The sequence below is a fragment of the Haemaphysalis longicornis genome, unplaced genomic scaffold (genome assembly GCF_048455015.1).
Source record: "Haemaphysalis longicornis isolate Haplotype H1 unplaced genomic scaffold, Haemaphysalis longicornis Haplotype H1 scaffold_12, whole genome shotgun sequence".
NCBI lineage: Eukaryota > Metazoa > Arthropoda > Arachnida > Ixodida > Ixodidae > Haemaphysalis > Haemaphysalis longicornis.
The window spans coordinates 49141844-49158554 of record NW_027526225.1 but is presented as its reverse complement, the minus strand read 5'-3'; the positions used below and the strand labels follow the sequence as shown (position 1 = coordinate 49158554).

At 45.1% G+C, this 16711-nt stretch overlaps 2 protein-coding genes and 1 long non-coding RNA gene across 3 annotated transcripts in view; all 3 read right to left on the bottom strand.

The window, feature by feature from the left end:
* The window catches only part of LOC144161594 (uncharacterized), a 77910-nt gene extending 62034 nt beyond the window's left edge, over positions 1–15876 (bottom strand). The window contains exon 1 of the mRNA XM_077692236.1: positions 15798–15876. Within this exon, the coding sequence (XP_077548362.1) occupies positions 15798–15827 (30 nt within the window). The 5' untranslated portion in view covers positions 15828–15876. The remainder of the gene's footprint in view (positions 1–15797) is intronic.
* Positions 3111–7776, bottom strand: LOC144162618 (uncharacterized). The gene has a single exon (XM_077693235.1). It carries the CDS (start codon positions 6102–6104, stop codon positions 5028–5030), a length of 1077 nt encoding a protein of 358 aa, XP_077549361.1. The 5' UTR covers positions 6105–7776; the 3' UTR covers positions 3111–5027.
* Positions 7955–9179, bottom strand: LOC144162619 (uncharacterized). Its single transcript, XR_013320728.1, has 3 exons — positions 8663–9179; positions 8140–8420; positions 7955–8074 (listed from the first exon to the last, which is right to left on the bottom strand). It is a non-coding gene; the product is annotated as an uncharacterized LOC144162619 (long non-coding RNA).
* Positions 15877–16711: the final 835 nt, after the last annotated feature.

The following is a 16711-nucleotide window of genomic DNA, read 5'->3' as shown; positions in this document are numbered from 1 at the left end:
GACGTGCCTAGGTTTCCCGGTTACGGAACGTTCTTTTTAAATCGCGAATGCAAACGTGGCGGTGGGGTTGCACAGTTGATAAAAAGTGACGTATCGGTAAATCCAATGCCAAACTTTTCCGCAGTAACTGAAGATTACGAGGTACTATCAACCACCTGTGGTAGCAATATGTTCACAGTGATATACCGACCACCGACAGGCCGCGTAAAAACGTTTTTTGCCTTTTTGGAAAATGTTATGTGTTTTGCCAATGATAACAAGCTGGAACTTGTAATTGGCGGGGATTTAAACATAAACATGCTGGAAGACAGTTCCGCATCCTATGAACTACTACTGTTACTGGACTCGTACAATTTTACAAATGTAATTACTCAACCTACCCGCATTACCCTACAATCTGAAACACTGTTAGATATGTTCATTGCGCAAACTGATAAACATGATGTAAAAGCTGGAGTTGTTTCAACTAGTGTAAGTGACCATTTGCCAATATACATGTTTTGGAAAACTAGATCCGCATATACTAAAAAAACGCTCTCTGAAACTGCCATGGTTGAGGACATGAGTGTTACTGCCCTTCAGAACTTTAGGCTACAAATATCTTCGGAAAATTGGGCGGCAGTTCTGAATTCTGAATGCGCTAATGAGGCATACGACATCTTCATTGCCATTTTTGTACGCATTTACAAAGAATGTTTTAAATTTAAAAAGTTTGAAAGGTCAAGAAGGACAAGAAAACCGTGGGTCTCAAGGGAGTATCTTGCCATGATTCGTAAAAAATCTTCCTTGTACGCACAGTTTGTTAAAAGTAAGAACCCTGATGACCTTGCGAATTTCAAAAGGTACAGGAATGGGTTAAGTCGACATCTCCGTAGAGTTAAACAAGCCTATTTTAATAACGTATTCAATGAATCGGGTAAAAGCCACCCAGAGGAAGTCTGGCGCAAGTTAAACACCGTTCTGAACCGCAATAACTCCGTAAATGACGTAAAAGAAATTGTAAATAATAACACAGTCCTTTCAGGCTTAGAACTTGCTGAAGCCTTTAACACGTACTTTATAAATCTTATAAATAGCTCACACAACAAGTCTGTTTCTGATTATTTAACTCTGGCGAATAAAAATACTGCTTTTCTAAGTCCAACAACGCCGCACGAAATACACACTCTTTTCTCATCCATAAACAACAGCAATGCGCGAGATATTGATGGTCTTAGGATTAAGCCAATAAAATTTGTTCTAGATTGTCTTTTACCTGTATTGAACCATATCTTTAACCTCTCTTTGAGCTCCGGTGTGTTCCCAGAAAAGATGAAAAGAGCCAAAGTAATAGTTATACACAAATCTGGCGACAAAAATAATTTTTCGAATTATAGACCGATTTCCATACTCCCAATATTTTCAAAAGCGTTAGAAAAGGTCATATCTGCAAGATTAATATCTTTCTGCGAAAAGCATTCCATATTATCCCCAAGTCAATTTGGCTTTCGTAAGGGAATGTCTACAGAGCTTGCCCTATTAACGCAAAAAGATATCATTATTAAATCCTTTGAAAGCAAGAAACTAATTATGGGCATTTTTGTCGACTTCTCAAAAGCATTCGACTCAATAAACCACCGCACCCTCTCAGAAAAATTGGAGTATTATGGATTTCGTGGTGTTGCACTGAAACTTTTGAATTCGTACCTAACTGACAGAAAACAGTGTATTAAAATTGCTGCTTCCTTCTCTAGTTTCAAAACTCTGACTGCTGGAGTCCCTCAAGGGAGCATACTTGGACCAATATTATTTAATTTATACATTAACGATATTGTAAACATAACGGATCAAACTTCCTTCATAATTTACGCCGATGACACAAGCCTTTTTGTACAATCTGATAACCCCAAAGAACTGTGTTTTAGTGCAAATAGTACGCTAGAAAAACTAAACCGCTGGAGTACTGTTAATTCCTTGCAAATTAATACTATGAAAACAAAAGCTGTTGTATTTACGCCTTATCAGAAACATGTTGACTACAATTTTATCCTGCATATTGGTAATGATAGGATTGAAGTAGCTTCGGAAGTCAAAACTTTAGGCGTTATTTTTAACCAGCACTTACTATGGAATACGCAGGTAAAGCGGGTACTGAGCAGTCTGGCAAAGATTTCTGGTATTCTGTGCAAATTTCGTCATATTTTGCCCATAAAAGTAAAACTTATGGTTTACAACGCGCTTTTCTCTTCCAAAATCAATTACTGTGGTTTGGTTTGGGGCACAACATCGAAAAATAATATAAACAGCATATTCTCTATTCAAAAGAAAGCGCTTAGAAATGTTGCAAACGTTTCCTACGATGTGTCACTACACGATTATTATAATTCCTTTAGTATCGTACCTGTCCCCCAATTGTACAATTTCATGTTGCTGGCTAGTTATAAAAGGAACTTAAACAGTAATAATACCGCATTTCTGTCACTATGCAACCTGAGAAAGGTTCCTGATACAGGATATACATTTCGAAACAAAGCCACTTGGGCGGTTCCTTTCTCTAGAACCAATCATGGGCTAGATAACATTGATAACCGTATTTCGCGACTATTAAATGACATGATTGTTGAAAGTGTTAACATAGACAGTATTTCCATATCCGCATTAAAGCAATATTTTATAAATTGCCATTCTTGAATTGTACATAAACGTTGTGGTTAAGAGCGTAGTGACACGTGAAGAAATGTATGTGCTCTAATTTTGTTGTGTTTTTGCTCGGTTTTTCCTTTCCAATTCATAGCTTTACTTGAGTTGTAGGCTGCTGTCACATTATTTCTCGTTGAACATGACACGGTTCGTATTTCGTACATTATAGTGTTGTCTTATGTTTCAATATTTTGGGCTACTTGATTTTTCTTTTTTTGCATACTTGATTTCTTTCTTTCTCTCCTAAATTGTGTCACTGCAGTAATTTTTTTTTTTTTAAGAAAAATGCAAGTTATCGTGTTTTTTTCTGCATTCCTGTAGTTGATGTTTTCTATCACTGCTGTTTTCATTAACGTTACACAGTCTGTTACTCTACCAAACAAAGTGTTTTTCATTCCATTAAGAGCTGCACTCTGCCTAGCTCACTGCCTTGTAAGGGGAGATGGGACCCCGTCAAGCTGATATAGCATCAGCTTTCTGTCCCCTCTCCCTGCATATTCTTTGTGCTATGTAAGAAATGCAAATAAACTGAAACTGAAGTGTGCGCTCTTCCAGGGAGCAGTGTGCTCTGGGGAAACAACTATAACCATGTCCAGATTTTTGAGGTGTTGGAGAAGCCCTCAATCTGTAATTGACGAAACTTGGAAAGCAGACATCTCGTGGTATGATCACTTTTCACTGGATCCAAGGTAATGCGGCACGGTGGCAGGAGTTTATAAGGAACTCGGTCGCAGAGATTCAGATGAGCACTGACGTTGCGTGGTGGCAGCATTGACAAGGCAAAAGTAATCCGGCTGATCTTGTAAGGGCCATGACTGCAGCAAGCCTAAAATCAAGCAACGTGGTGACGTCTTTCATGGACCAGACGAGAAGAGGTAGTTTTGCCGTCAGAGAAGCATCCGACCAATTTACCACCTGAAGAGTTGAAAACGCAAAAAAAGGTGAATGTAATAATAATGACTAGCAAAAAACAACTTGATTTCCTGGAGTTGATGTATTTCAAGACGGCGACCAGGGTGAACTGGGTGACTGGTTATGCGCTTTCTGCATAACCTTCGAAGCAAGGAAGGAATGTCCAGGCCATTGACAGCAGCGAAGATGGAACACGCTGCTGACTCTATGCCAGCAAGACACAATACGAGTGCCCCCTGATCACGCTGCCCAAGGAGCACCATACACAGTCCTGCTGGTAGATCAAGCACACCTGCAACCCCTGCACATGGGAACAATACACATTTGTGCAGCTGCGCGAACAATACTGGATTTCTCGTGAACGCTAACTCCTGAAAAGTGTGATGCGGTCTCGAGCCAGCGGTGCAGTGCTTAATCGAGGACGACATCGGACTCCTTCCCTTCGACCGGACACTCAAACATACTTTTGAGGTTGTTGGCATTGACTTTGCCGCCCCATTTTTGTGAAGAAAAGGGACAAGACGGTAGAGTCTCCATAGTGTTGTTTACCTATGCAGTGACGTGTGCAGTGCATTTGGAATTTGTTTCAGTTATGAGCACAAGAACTTTCATCCATGCTTTCGTCACTTTGTGTCATGCAGAGGGTTATGCCGAGTATTTACTCGGACCATGCCTTGACTTCCAAGTGCGCCTCTAAAGGCACGGACAAGTTTTGGAAGGCCCTGCGGCACCTTGTTTCCCAGAGCTAGTTCCCTAACTTCTCTATTGAGTGGAAGTTCATAGCAGGACGAGCGCCATAATGGGGAGGTTTCTATGAGAGAATGGTTTGAAGCGTCAAATTGGCTCTAAAGAAAACCATCAGCCCTCACAGCTTAGGCTTCATCAATCTCAACAGTGCTCTGAGGTCAAGGCAGTCATAAATTCCCTGCTTGTCTACTGCTACTGCGAGGAAGCATTCTTGGAAACCAATGCAACTATACTCCCGAATGCTGTGGCAGAAATGAAAACAGATGCTACCTCTGCTCTGAATTGTGTCACACAAAGAATACTTGGGCAACCCACCGCGGTGGCTAAGGCGCTGAGCTGCTGAGCACAAGGACACAGGTTAAATTCCCAGCCGCCGCGGCCGCTTTTCTGATGGAAGCGAAAAGCAAAAATGCCTGTGTGTACGAGATTCCGGCACACGCTAAAGATCCCCAGGTGGTCAAAACTAATCCGGAGCCCTCCACTATGGCGTGCCTCATCACCTTTGTTGCATTGGCTCACTAACCCCTACAACCAATCTAATACCTGGGCCGCTTCATTTGGCCTACGCCTCAAAGCAAACGAAGGGAGGGGTTCCTGGAATTGGCGACCTGGTGGAAGACAGCCCACGACCAGCTAACACAGCAAAATCCACTTGTGAGGTCAGGGTGGATGGCTGTTTTATGTTTGCATTACAACAGCTTGTAACGAAAGTTGCACAAATAAGCACAAGACTGCACAACTGCGTCAACAACATCGGCCATAGTTAAAGGGTTGCAACCTGTCCCAAGAATGTGATATTCTTTTATGCGACGGATCACTCGTTCGATGTGGACACGTGCTCTAGCTATCTGACGAGTTTTCAATACATCTGCTGCACTCATCTGACCTTGTGACGGCCTGTTGAATGGGGGCATGTGGACTTTGACGCCAGCAGGGAGGACATCAAAAATTTTGAAGCCTTTGTCCATCATAATTGCATCGCCAGGGTTCAAGAGGCTCAGCAGGTCGCTCTTGATTACCATCTCACGGTCTGACTGCGACCCTCCCCATGCTCTAGACACAAAACAAATGTAGCCATCAGGTGTGGCTCCAATTAACACTTTCTGCGTGTTGTCGTGCTTGTACGGGGAGAAGGTATGTTTCTGTGCTTCCATAGCACTAGGCTTCTGGATCTTGATTTCTGTACAATCAATGACTACTCGTGTGTCCTCGAAGCCCTTAAAGTGGTGTGGCAGGTTTCGCTGAACCTCGGCCAGTGTAGGAAATCTTGTCATGCTTTTGAGGGCAGCCTGCATGTAGAGGACCCACTTCGAAAAAGTCTTGCTGCAGTGCGACATCGTCATCCCGAAGTTACGTGCAAGCTCCTTAATTGGAAGGCCCGTTCTCAAGCGTACCAGCACCATAAGGAACTCTTCGGCATGACTCAACTTTGGTTCAGGCCCTTTGATGGGGCGGGGCATACCATTTGCAAGCGCATCATGCAGGGCTTCGAACACCTCAAACGATGGCAAACCCGTGTAATACTGGCATTCGCTTGGCTCACGAATGAGGTTCAGGTTGAGGAGTCGGCCCTGCGTTCTCAAGTACAGCTCCTTCCAGTATTCAACCTCGTGTTGTGACTGGAGGAGTTGCTCCTTTGTAGCGGCCAGCTCCCTTTCGAGTGATGCCATGCAAGCCGCAGGAATCTCCAGCAGCGCCAGGGAAGCATCTGCAGTGAAAATATCAGACAGATGTGGCACATTTCTTGGCCAGGCACTATAACACATTATTATTTTAGCAATAACTTCTTAAAATGCAGTACCAAAACGCCCTTTAAATTCAAGATTTAGTAGTTGCATAGCAGAACGCGTCTTCCAAAATTTAAGTGAGCTGCGCAACAATCCATATATCGCATAAGGACTGCTACCAGCCGCAGCCTAAAGGGGCTTGAAAACTCCCATCCATAGCTGGCTGTGTAATAAGACATGGGTTCAATGACCAGTCACAGCTTTGCCTTTTTTTTTGATCGAGATGAGAAGAAAGCACCTACGTACGCAAGAAAACAAGTGCGGTAGCACATGAGAAAGTTATATTTCAGAAACTTACCAAGTTTAGCAGCAGATGGCCCAGTAGAAGTCGCACCTAGCAAAGAAAGGCAGAGGAAAACAAGAACAACATAAAGACTGTTTCTATGAAAGGAAACAACCCTATTGTGTCATCTAAAACACTTCTTACTCGTATTGGCGCTGCCCTGCACATCACCTCGAACTTCCTCGAGGTTTTCCTTCGAATCTGAAAAGAGCACAGTGCACATGAACAGTCAGAAGAAAACATTAAATTGCCTGTGCAAACAAAAAGCGTATTTATTTGGCCACCAAATCAAGACTGCATGCAGTTTCAACGCTAACCTACCGGAAAAACTGTGCATGTAGAATGGGTGCCCACTGTCGCTGCTGCACCCACCAGAGGACGTCCGAAAAGCCACTGGAGGGCACTGAATCATCAGACATGACCCTGCAGTGCACATCACAGAGATGTTTGTACAATTCGTGTAATCAAATCTACAGTTTGCATTGGAACTTGCCATTCAACTGTCGCCCCTGACAATACAATAACAACACGTGGTGGCTCAGTGACTGAGCCCAATGAAGCGAGTTCAATCCATGCCACGGTGGTGCTTTTCACATTGAGACGAAAAGCAAAACCAGTTGTGTTGAAATTCCGGTGCACACTAAACATCTCCAGGTGGTCAAACTTAACCCGGAGCCCTCCACTCAGGCACATCTCATGGCCCAGGTCTGACAGTGAAATAAAACAACTACCACCAGATCGCTCAGCGTTATTCCAGCGTGAATGGACAGTATTGATTGATTGTAGGGTTTAACGCGCCGACGCAACGCAGGCTATGAGGCGCGCCGTAGTGGAGGGCTCCGGATTAATTTCGACCACCTGGGGATCTTTAGCGTGTGCCGAAATCTCGTACACACGGGCGTTTTTGCTTTTCGCCTCCATCAGAAAACCGGCCGCCGCGGCCGGGAATCGAACCCGCGACCGTGAATGGACAGTAGATGTTTGCGTAAAAATGGAGTGGTCAAGTCTTTGGAGCTCACTAAACAATGAGCACAGTACAGTTGAAGCTGTATGACAGTAAACACGGGAGGGCATGTCGCCCAGTGCATGCAGAGTGGTCTAGCGATGGGAAGTGCCATAGTTGGTACATTTGGCGGATCCACTCCCCGACAACGGTTGATTGCGCTGTTGTCTGCTGCGGTAGCTGCGTTAGGTATGTGGAAACGATTCCAGAGAATACATGGGCCGATGATTGCCTTTTTAAGCGCGAAACGGAGTGAACGCATTGAAACGTTTGCTTTTCGCTGCTAGATTGGGTGATAAAAGAAGCATTATCCTACGTTCCCGTGTTTACTGTCATAAGGCTTTCGACTGTTCACCAATGTTTGCTTACAAAGAAACCGAAAGGGCCCAACCCCTAAAATGTTGCTCTTATTAGTCTAAGCATAGGACTACCAACTGCTGCCCTGCAAAAAAAAAAAGCAGAGAGTTATTTTAGCGATCAGCAGACAATAGCACAGGAGGGAAGTGGCACCTGGTACATGCCAGAGCCTCTTGCTCAGGCCACGCACGCTCCAAATATTAAAAATGGAAATGTATTTCGTCACAATGCAAAATGTGGTATTGTCACCTTTGGTTTCCTCCGCTGACACTGCTGCGCTTGCAGCTGTCACGGGTGAGCCGCAGCCTACGGTATAGAAAGGAGTCACTTTTAATCACAACGCAACGAAAATATGCTTTATGAATCGTCACCTTCAGTGTCCGACGCTGGCGCGGAGGCGGTTGCACCTGGCCCGGCAGAACTGCAAGCTACGGTATAGAAAAGAGCCACTTGTGATAAAGCAACCCTTACGAAACACAGGCGGCTCTAGCGCGAAGAAGTGCGAGAGAACGTCAGGGAAATATACCTGACGTTCTTGCATCTTGCTTCACCAGCTCTAGCTGCAACTGCTGCACGATGTCGGCACGCGCAGGCCTATCCCAGAAGATGGAAGGCACGTAGTCGGGATGTGTCATCAGTCGCTCTGGCTGCCCTGCAATCCAAGAGAGACGAAACTAGTGGTTCGTGCACCACACATACGCTGGGGCACACCCTTTACAGCATGTTGTGCATTAGCGCGTCACTGCGACGCACTGCGGGCGTCGTAACTGCGTTCGCACTGAACCTCCCGTTAAAGCCATCGGACGACTTTAACGGGAGGCTCACCGCGAATGGAAGTTCAGCCTCCGTAAACGAGAATCGACCGGTAAACAACACCAGCTGCTTTCGACCCACCTGTATAAAAGTGGTCGCTGCAGACGCGCGAGTTCGGCGTAGGCTCCCACGGCGTGCCATCCTTGTTGCAGCGAAGCAACGCGCTGATCCATCTTTGCCGCCACACTTGCTGGTGCTTCTCCGATGGGAATCGAAAAAATCTCAAGCCACAGCCGCTGCTGGAGCGGTTCGCGCAGTCTACCGCAGCACAAGAGTGCGGCATCCCGCAGCAGGTGCCCCTTCGGAAACACACGCACGTGCGTTGTCTTTAGACAGCGACAAAAAACAGTACACAATGACCGACGCGAACAACGTTAAAGTGAGAACGCGAAAGCAGGAAACGATGAAAATAGACAAAAATAGACGAAGATAGCACAGCTCAGAGGAAACAGCGCAACACTTTTATGGCTCGGCCGTCGGGCCTCGGCGCTCGCGACTGACTAATCCAATATGGCGCCGTTTTGTTTACATTTTGACCCCCAATCATGGCGGATCGGTCGCTGGGGCGAGAGTAGCGAGCGCTACTGGAAAAAGGTCCATTCCCGTGTTTTATAATAAAACAAATAGACATAGTGGGCGTTCAATTCATACAGCACATTTAAAGGGACACTAATAGGAAGTTCTTAAACTTTTTTTCTTTCCATTACACAGACGGGGTCAAATTAACATACTTTAGAACCCTCATTTTGTTCCTAAAGCAGCACATAACTTATAATGCCACAATTACGCCTGAAAGAAAAAAATAGTACCAAGGGCCGTCTGCGGCTCCAGCAACAACTACACCAGTGAAGAGAAATGACGCGGTTTCTTCTTGCGATGTGATTGAATCATGTCCAACATTTTTGAGTTCGTGTGGGAGCACTTGCGTTTGTGTCACTTGTAATAGCAAAGCTGTTTACAAAAATCGTAATTTTTTGTGCCCGTAGTTAAAAATACCAGGAAATTGCTGAGCGCGCGCACGTGAGCGCGGGCCTCACTGCGATGGCCCGGCCGTTAACGAAACCAAGAAAATGCCCAGCGCTCGTGTGTGCGTGCCTCGAGTCGATCGCACAGGGTCCCCTGTGCACGTTTGTCGAGCCAAGCACACGCACTTAGGGAAACTGGCCAAAATTGCTGCGACCTCTAGGCATTTAAAAAAACTCAAGAAAATGCCGACCGCTCGTGTGTCCGTGCGTCGCAGCGGCCGTCCAGCGTCCCCTCGCCCGTTTGACAAGCGAAGCATACTTCCTCAGGTAGGTGGGCCAAGATTCGCAAAAAAAAAAAAAAACTCCAGTGTTCACCATAATCGTGGCAACACTTGCTGGGAACGACAAAGACTCCAGATGTCCCCGAAACTGTGTCGAAACCACGACCGGCTTTATAGGTAGCGACCTGCCCACCGCACCCAGCGTGCCATAACACTCCTGCTCTGTCAGGTGGGGCCAGTTTAACCCCACACTCGTCAGCTTCGCTTCACTCGCAGTGGGCTAAGTGGCTTTTCGCATAAAGAGTAGCAGTCGCACCAATAAATACCGATCGTGGCGGTTACTGCCTATAATACCGGCCAGGATCGAGAATTCACGGTTAAGTCTCCACGTACAGAAGTAAACCACACTGCTACAATAAGCGCCTGCCCGACTGGCGTTTTTTTCCGAGACTTCTGGCTCATTTAGACAAGTGGAAACTTTGTAGACTTTTGCCTTACGTCGAACAGCTTTATTTTTGACGTGAAGCACGTCTATGCATGTGTAAAAATCCACAGGGAAGGCTGGAAGTTATATAAACATCCCAACAGGGCCATTGTGTGCGCGGAAGCGCCGCCGTTTTTGCGGGAAAATATAACGTTGTTCCAGCGAAGGGAGCACTAATCGACGGCAACCTTTCCAGCGACTGCGGCATCTTCACCATAACTAGCGCGTTACGTTTGTAGGAGCTCCGTCGAGCTCGATACAAGCCCAACAAATGGCAAACCTTGGTATAGCAGCCGTCTTCCGTCAATGCTTGCTGTGAGAACCACAGTTATCGAATGCACTTTATAAGCGACCCTGAATTCCGGTGACCGCCGTCCGTCCACATAGCAACAGTTGCGGGTGCGCGCGCTCCCCGTCTTCCTTGGCAACGGGGGGAGATGGGCGCGCGCTGCCTGGCCGCTGACATGGCACATACCCACGTGGGGGATTGGCCAGGAATCGGGCGTGAGAAGGGCTAATGCACCCGCTTAAAGGAGTACTGACACGAAATTTCAAAGCTGAGATCCGCTCTAGCAATCAAGTACAACGACAACACAAATAGGTGTCTGTGAATAAATACATCTTTCTTTCTTTGTAGTTGTGTGTGTGTGTGTGATCTCTCTTTCGCGAACATTACCGAACCGCGCAAATTCAACTCCTGCATTCGCACTTTCACATTCTTCCCCTCGGGGAAATGCGGGGAATTTTTTGAGCCACTGCCCCCGTACCGAAACCATCGGAACCTGGTGCGCGGCCGCTCGATCGCCCCGGGGAGATCGAGTGGCCGTGATTAGTGGAAACAAATTGCCTTTACCGTGCACCTGCCGTGATTGCTCAGCTGTACGCAACAAACACCATCGTGTACGATGTGTTCACTGAAAGTACGGTGAAAAATATTGCAGGATCTTCGAGCACAATGTTTCTCGAACGCGTTTCTTTTGGCTTGATTTGTTGCCGAGCCTGCTGCCTAAATTGACTATAACCTACAAGTTCGGCATCAGACTCACTGCAGCTACTGTTTCAAGAATCGCTATTCATGCTGCCTCTATACTGCCTCCACATACGCTGAAGGCCAACGAAAACTGCGGGAGAAATTTCTGGAGCACGCTGGTTTTGTTTTTGTATACTTGTTCTATGCGTCGTAAGCCAACGGGAATTGACCGTGCGCTGAGTGTTTCATCCTGTTTTTCCTTTTTCTTTTGACGCTTTTTATGAACCAGTGCGCGCAAAGTGCTTCTTCCTGTTTATTTTTCTCTCCCATGCTATAGAACCAAACGTGCTGAATAATTTTGGGGGTTTTATACTTTCGGTTGTACGGGCGCTATCAAACGCGTGGAACACCATGAAACACGTTACCAAAGATTAGGGGACTGCAGAGCAGCTTGCACACGGACAGAAGGGAGGTGAACTAGACACAAACGAGCGCTGGGACTAAAAGTTTTTTGAAACGAATACACACACACATATATGCGCAGTAGCCACACTCTACTGCTTGTTTATCAGCGGCGCATGCGTAGGAACCTTAATTCCTTCTTTGAAAGTGCTACAGACGGTGAGCTGACACATGCCAGTCCCAACCTGTTAATCACTTCAGCTTATATGATCTCTCGTGCGATACGGTCAGAGCATTTTTTTACGTTTGTCGAACTGTTTTGTCGAAGAGAGGCACACAACCGCACGTGGAGCAGTGCTGGGCTAGAAACCTGTCGCTCACGTTTATTTCGATTGCGTTATTAACTTTGTGGGAATCTTCCCTTCATCTATCATTTAAACATCTTCCGGTATGCCCAACGTAACCTTTTTTGCAACGAAGTGGAATTTTATAGACAACCCCTTCTACGCATTCAACATAGGCCGTCCTCTGCTTCGTGCCGCAGCTTTTTCCCGGAATGAGCTTTGGGTTGCTCATTATGCACAGCTTCAAAAGCTTGTTTAGAGCAGAAAACACGACTATCACGTCTTAGCGTTGGACCACTTTTTTCGAGTTGTACGATAGTCGGTGCATGTAAGGGATTACCGCTACCTTCTGCCTGCTCGTATAGACTCTGCGCAAGGCTGAGCCTTCACACGCAGTCTTATAAGTACGCCCTCCGCAACGGAGGCGAGCGCAGAAGCAGGGTAGCTGGCGATCTGCAAGCATTCCTCGGGTGGTAAGGAGCGGGTTGGATTTCTTCAGGGCATTTTTGAAGCACATAATGATTATACCTCATGTAACAATTTTCAAACTGGCGGAGTGGTAAGGTAGATGGGTTTTTGGCTCACTCTTCATAGCACCAGCAGACACCATCAGAGTTGAACTTAAGCCGAATATCTAAATACCGCAATTACCCCACCACGGGAAGTTTGTATGTTAGGTCATGGGGATGCAGACATTCTCGAAATAGGTTCAGCAAATTCGCACACTCGTGCTCCAGGGATCAGGTTCGCATAACGACAATTAGGAAATCATCTAAGAATCGAAACACCCACACAGCATTGCTCCCTTCCAATCTTGCCGAGAGGCTTCTGCACAACATGACAAAAATAAATTGCTTAACACAGCAGGTATACAGGACCCTATACACACTCCCCGCTTCTGAAGAGGGGGAATCTCCTCGAACTGGACAAACGTAGACTTTAGGTAAAAAGACAGCAGTTTTAAAAAACCACGAACCGGAACACAACACATATTCTGGAAGACAACGGACCGAAACCTGTCGGTGCTTTCTTCTACGCAGTGAAGCAAGGTGTTATGGGGTAAAGAGTAAAATAGATCTTTGGTGTCAACAGAGAAGGCCTGATAGGAAGCTTTGTCACCAATGGTTTTAAATAGTCTAAAATCTCTTCGGAACTTTTCCCTAGAAAAGGGTCGTCGAGGGTTAAACGGTTAAGATTGGTTTGCAGAAACTTTGAAACGCATCGTTGCCATGTTCCCGATTCAGACCCAATGGTTCTGATCCACAAGTTACGTCGGGGTTGTGGGTCCTCGCACTAAAAAAGACACTTGAAAATTCATTTCTGCATCTATTCATCGCCTGTGCTACACCTGTAAGCCTTAGTGCATTGCACAAGTTTTTTGTTGAGTTTTTAGTATTGCCAGGGAGACGTCAGGGTGATGAGCCAGTACAGACAGAGGGAGAGTTCTGTGGCGATTTTGGGTTTTTGAAAGGGTGAGGGGTGACCCATCTGCGCATGCGTCGTTTTGGTGAATGAGTATTTATCGGAGTTCTTCCAATAAAATATTGTTCTAAGTCCAGTGACTGTCCTTGTCTGGCCTCTCCTCTTGTGTAGCGGGTTTTCCCTGAACAATCTTTACCGTTTAACCCTTGACTACCCATTTCTAGTGCGAATTTTCCGTACTTTCCGTACTTTATTCATATTTTTCTCATTTTTAGCGCTTCAAAATATCGTCCGAGCAGTTATCTCCATTTACGTTATTATAAGGGTACATTTGGAACTTTCGCGAAATCTTCATTATTGTGGAAATGCAGGGCGTTTCAGGGTTCGCGATTTTTCGTAATTATTTTATATTTTTCCTATTTTTCTAGTTTTTCAAAATTTGTTTGGACAATTCTCTTCATTTGCGCTAATATAACAATTGCAGTTGGAACTTTTGCGAAATCTGCACTATTGTGGATATTCAATTCATTGTAACTTTTCGGCATTTTCCGTTATTTTTTAATACTTTTCTGTTTTTTAATTTTCTCAAACTTTCGTCGGTCAAATTATATCCATTGATGTTATTACAACATTTAGATTTGAAACTTTCGCGATACCTGCATTGTCGTGGAAATGCAGGCCGTTACACGGTTCGCCAATTTCAGTAACCATTTTATACTTTTCTTATGTTTTTAGTTTCTGGTAATTTCGTCCTTCCGATTATCCCCAGTTACGTTATTACAATGATTATATTAAAGCTTTCGCGAAATCCGCGTTATTGTGGAAATACAGGGCGTTACACGGTTGGCCATTCTCCGTAATTATTTAATACTTTTCTTATTTCTTAGTTTTTCAAAATTTCGTCCGACCAATTATCTCCGTTTACGTTATTACAGCGATTACAGGTGGAACTTCCGCGATATCTACATTATTGGGGAAATGCAGGGCGTTACAGGGTCCTGGCTGGGGGGGGGGGGGTAGTCGGCAAAGAATGGTACGCATTAAAAACAAGTTATTGAAAAGCAATCAACACTGATGCCAATAAAAATGCAACGCTTTAACGCATTCCCGCGCCAACTCTCGCAAAAAATTATCATTAGGAGCAATGAACCTCGTTTGCTGTCTGTGTCTCGGTATTAGAATTTTTTGGCTGTAGGACCGATTTCGGATGGCGAACTGCGATAAGTTAACACATTTCGTCTGTATTCCTCCTCCCCGTGAATCCTTCTCTCTTTCCTTCATGCATAGTTTTTAAATTCAAGGTGAAATCACCTCTTCCTTCTCCAGCCGGCACTACACTTCCGCCCTTGAAACCTCTCCCGCCCTGCGCGTGTCCATCCACCACCCTTGACAGAAGGTCAATCTAGGATATACCAGGAAAACGACTTTGAAGGCACTGGCATGACCGACGACTGGGTGAAGCTGCCAAGAATATTAGCCGAATTGAAGAAAAAACCGGCATGTTCTAGGAATGTCTCAGGTCTTTGTTTTCTTTTCTATGGGAACTCAAAAAGGTATACCCTTTGACGATAAGACATAATTAGGCTACCCGTTAAAAATGAGCTCACCAATAAGTCATGTTTGTACCGGATGTCATACACAGGATAACGCTCAAATTTGGCCGTGAACCAGACCGGGCGATGTCGGAGCAAACGTACCCGGGGTAATGCTCAGCTATGAGCAGCAGCGTGTGGACAATTGTGCAACCGCTAACGGTTCTAGGGCTGTGTACGAGATGCCACAATCATTCAAGAACTTGAAAGGAGGAGTATTATTTCTCAGAGGAAGCTCATTAATCCCTCTACCATACGTGTGCATATCAGTGGGTAGGCATGTAGTCCCTTAGGTATCTCCATAAAATGTTCACTACAGAACTTGCTGCTATGCTAGTTCTAATAATGTAAGCTGATACTAAGCAGTCTACTGTGCAGTGGCACTGTTTGCCATTTTTGTGTCTATTGTGACTAACGTACATTGCGATGCAAGTGAAGCTTAAATTGACTGAAGCAAAACATGGAAAGACAGATTTGTTTCGGCAATGTTTTCTTGCCTTAATTCGTGGCATTGTTGAGACCTGTAAATATGACGCTTGAAAACAGGACCCCTGTAAATACATACTTGAAGAGTAGGGTGTTTCTTATATTACAAGGAGGAATCACGGCGTGCGGTGTCTTTTTGAGACAGCGATAACCTTACGAATAACAAAAAACACAATAAGAGCATAATACTGGGAAGAAAGCTAGCAACGAATTTTGTGCCTAAATAAATGACCACGAATATACGTGCCAAAATTTTAGGTTTGTGCTTACCAGGACCGTTGCAACGAATACATTAAACATTTTAGCGTGGGCATATGATATGCCTCGAAGTCAGAATGCTTCATCGGACTACATTGACCAAACGCGGGGTCAATATATAAAACGACGAAAGAGCGCTGCACGGTGTATTGCGCAGGTGTTTGGAAAGAGCAATATCGTGACTTCTGTAAACGGGCATGGAGTTTCGCTTAGCGAACACAATAATAAGTTGGTGTGGTGTCGAAACAAATGCACATATCCTTAAGCGCGCGAGACTTTATTACTGTCATCGAAGGCGGTTCGAGACACAAAACGAACAAAATAGACACATGGAATGGCAGATGCAGAAGAACCCACCACCAGTGTCGCTTGCCAGGAAAAGTGTGAAGGCGTCGCAGATATATTCCTCAGCGAAGGCGACACTGAAGATTCTCTCCTAGGGGACATTAAAACACTGCAGCAGCTTACGTGACGTCTACATGACGTACTGAACTTTTACATATGTTGACACCCTTGCACGCAAATGTCGTCTAAAAGGCAGGCAGAGAACCTTTGTCTTCGTTTACTGTCAGACTGATGGACATACCAAGACGGTGAGCCTTGCTGTTTACGATTCTCTTTTTGTTTCAAAAATAATGGTCACGGTAATGTTACGACAAAACTAAGGATCCCAATAATGGTGACATTATTAGCAAAAAAAAAAAAAAACAAGTTTGCAAGCCGGCTTGCACTCAACAGTATTTCCGCCAGGGGTTGAAAAAAAAATGTTTCGGGCACTAAAGTTGATTCTGTACTTTGCATGTGGAAGCCTAGCAATTAACAGTCCGATTCTGTACTCCTAAAGTGCGCCCACACCTCCCTGTGCCTGCGAATACGAGAGTCAATACGACGGAAAAAGCACACGATGCAAATCGCGCCTCCATGGC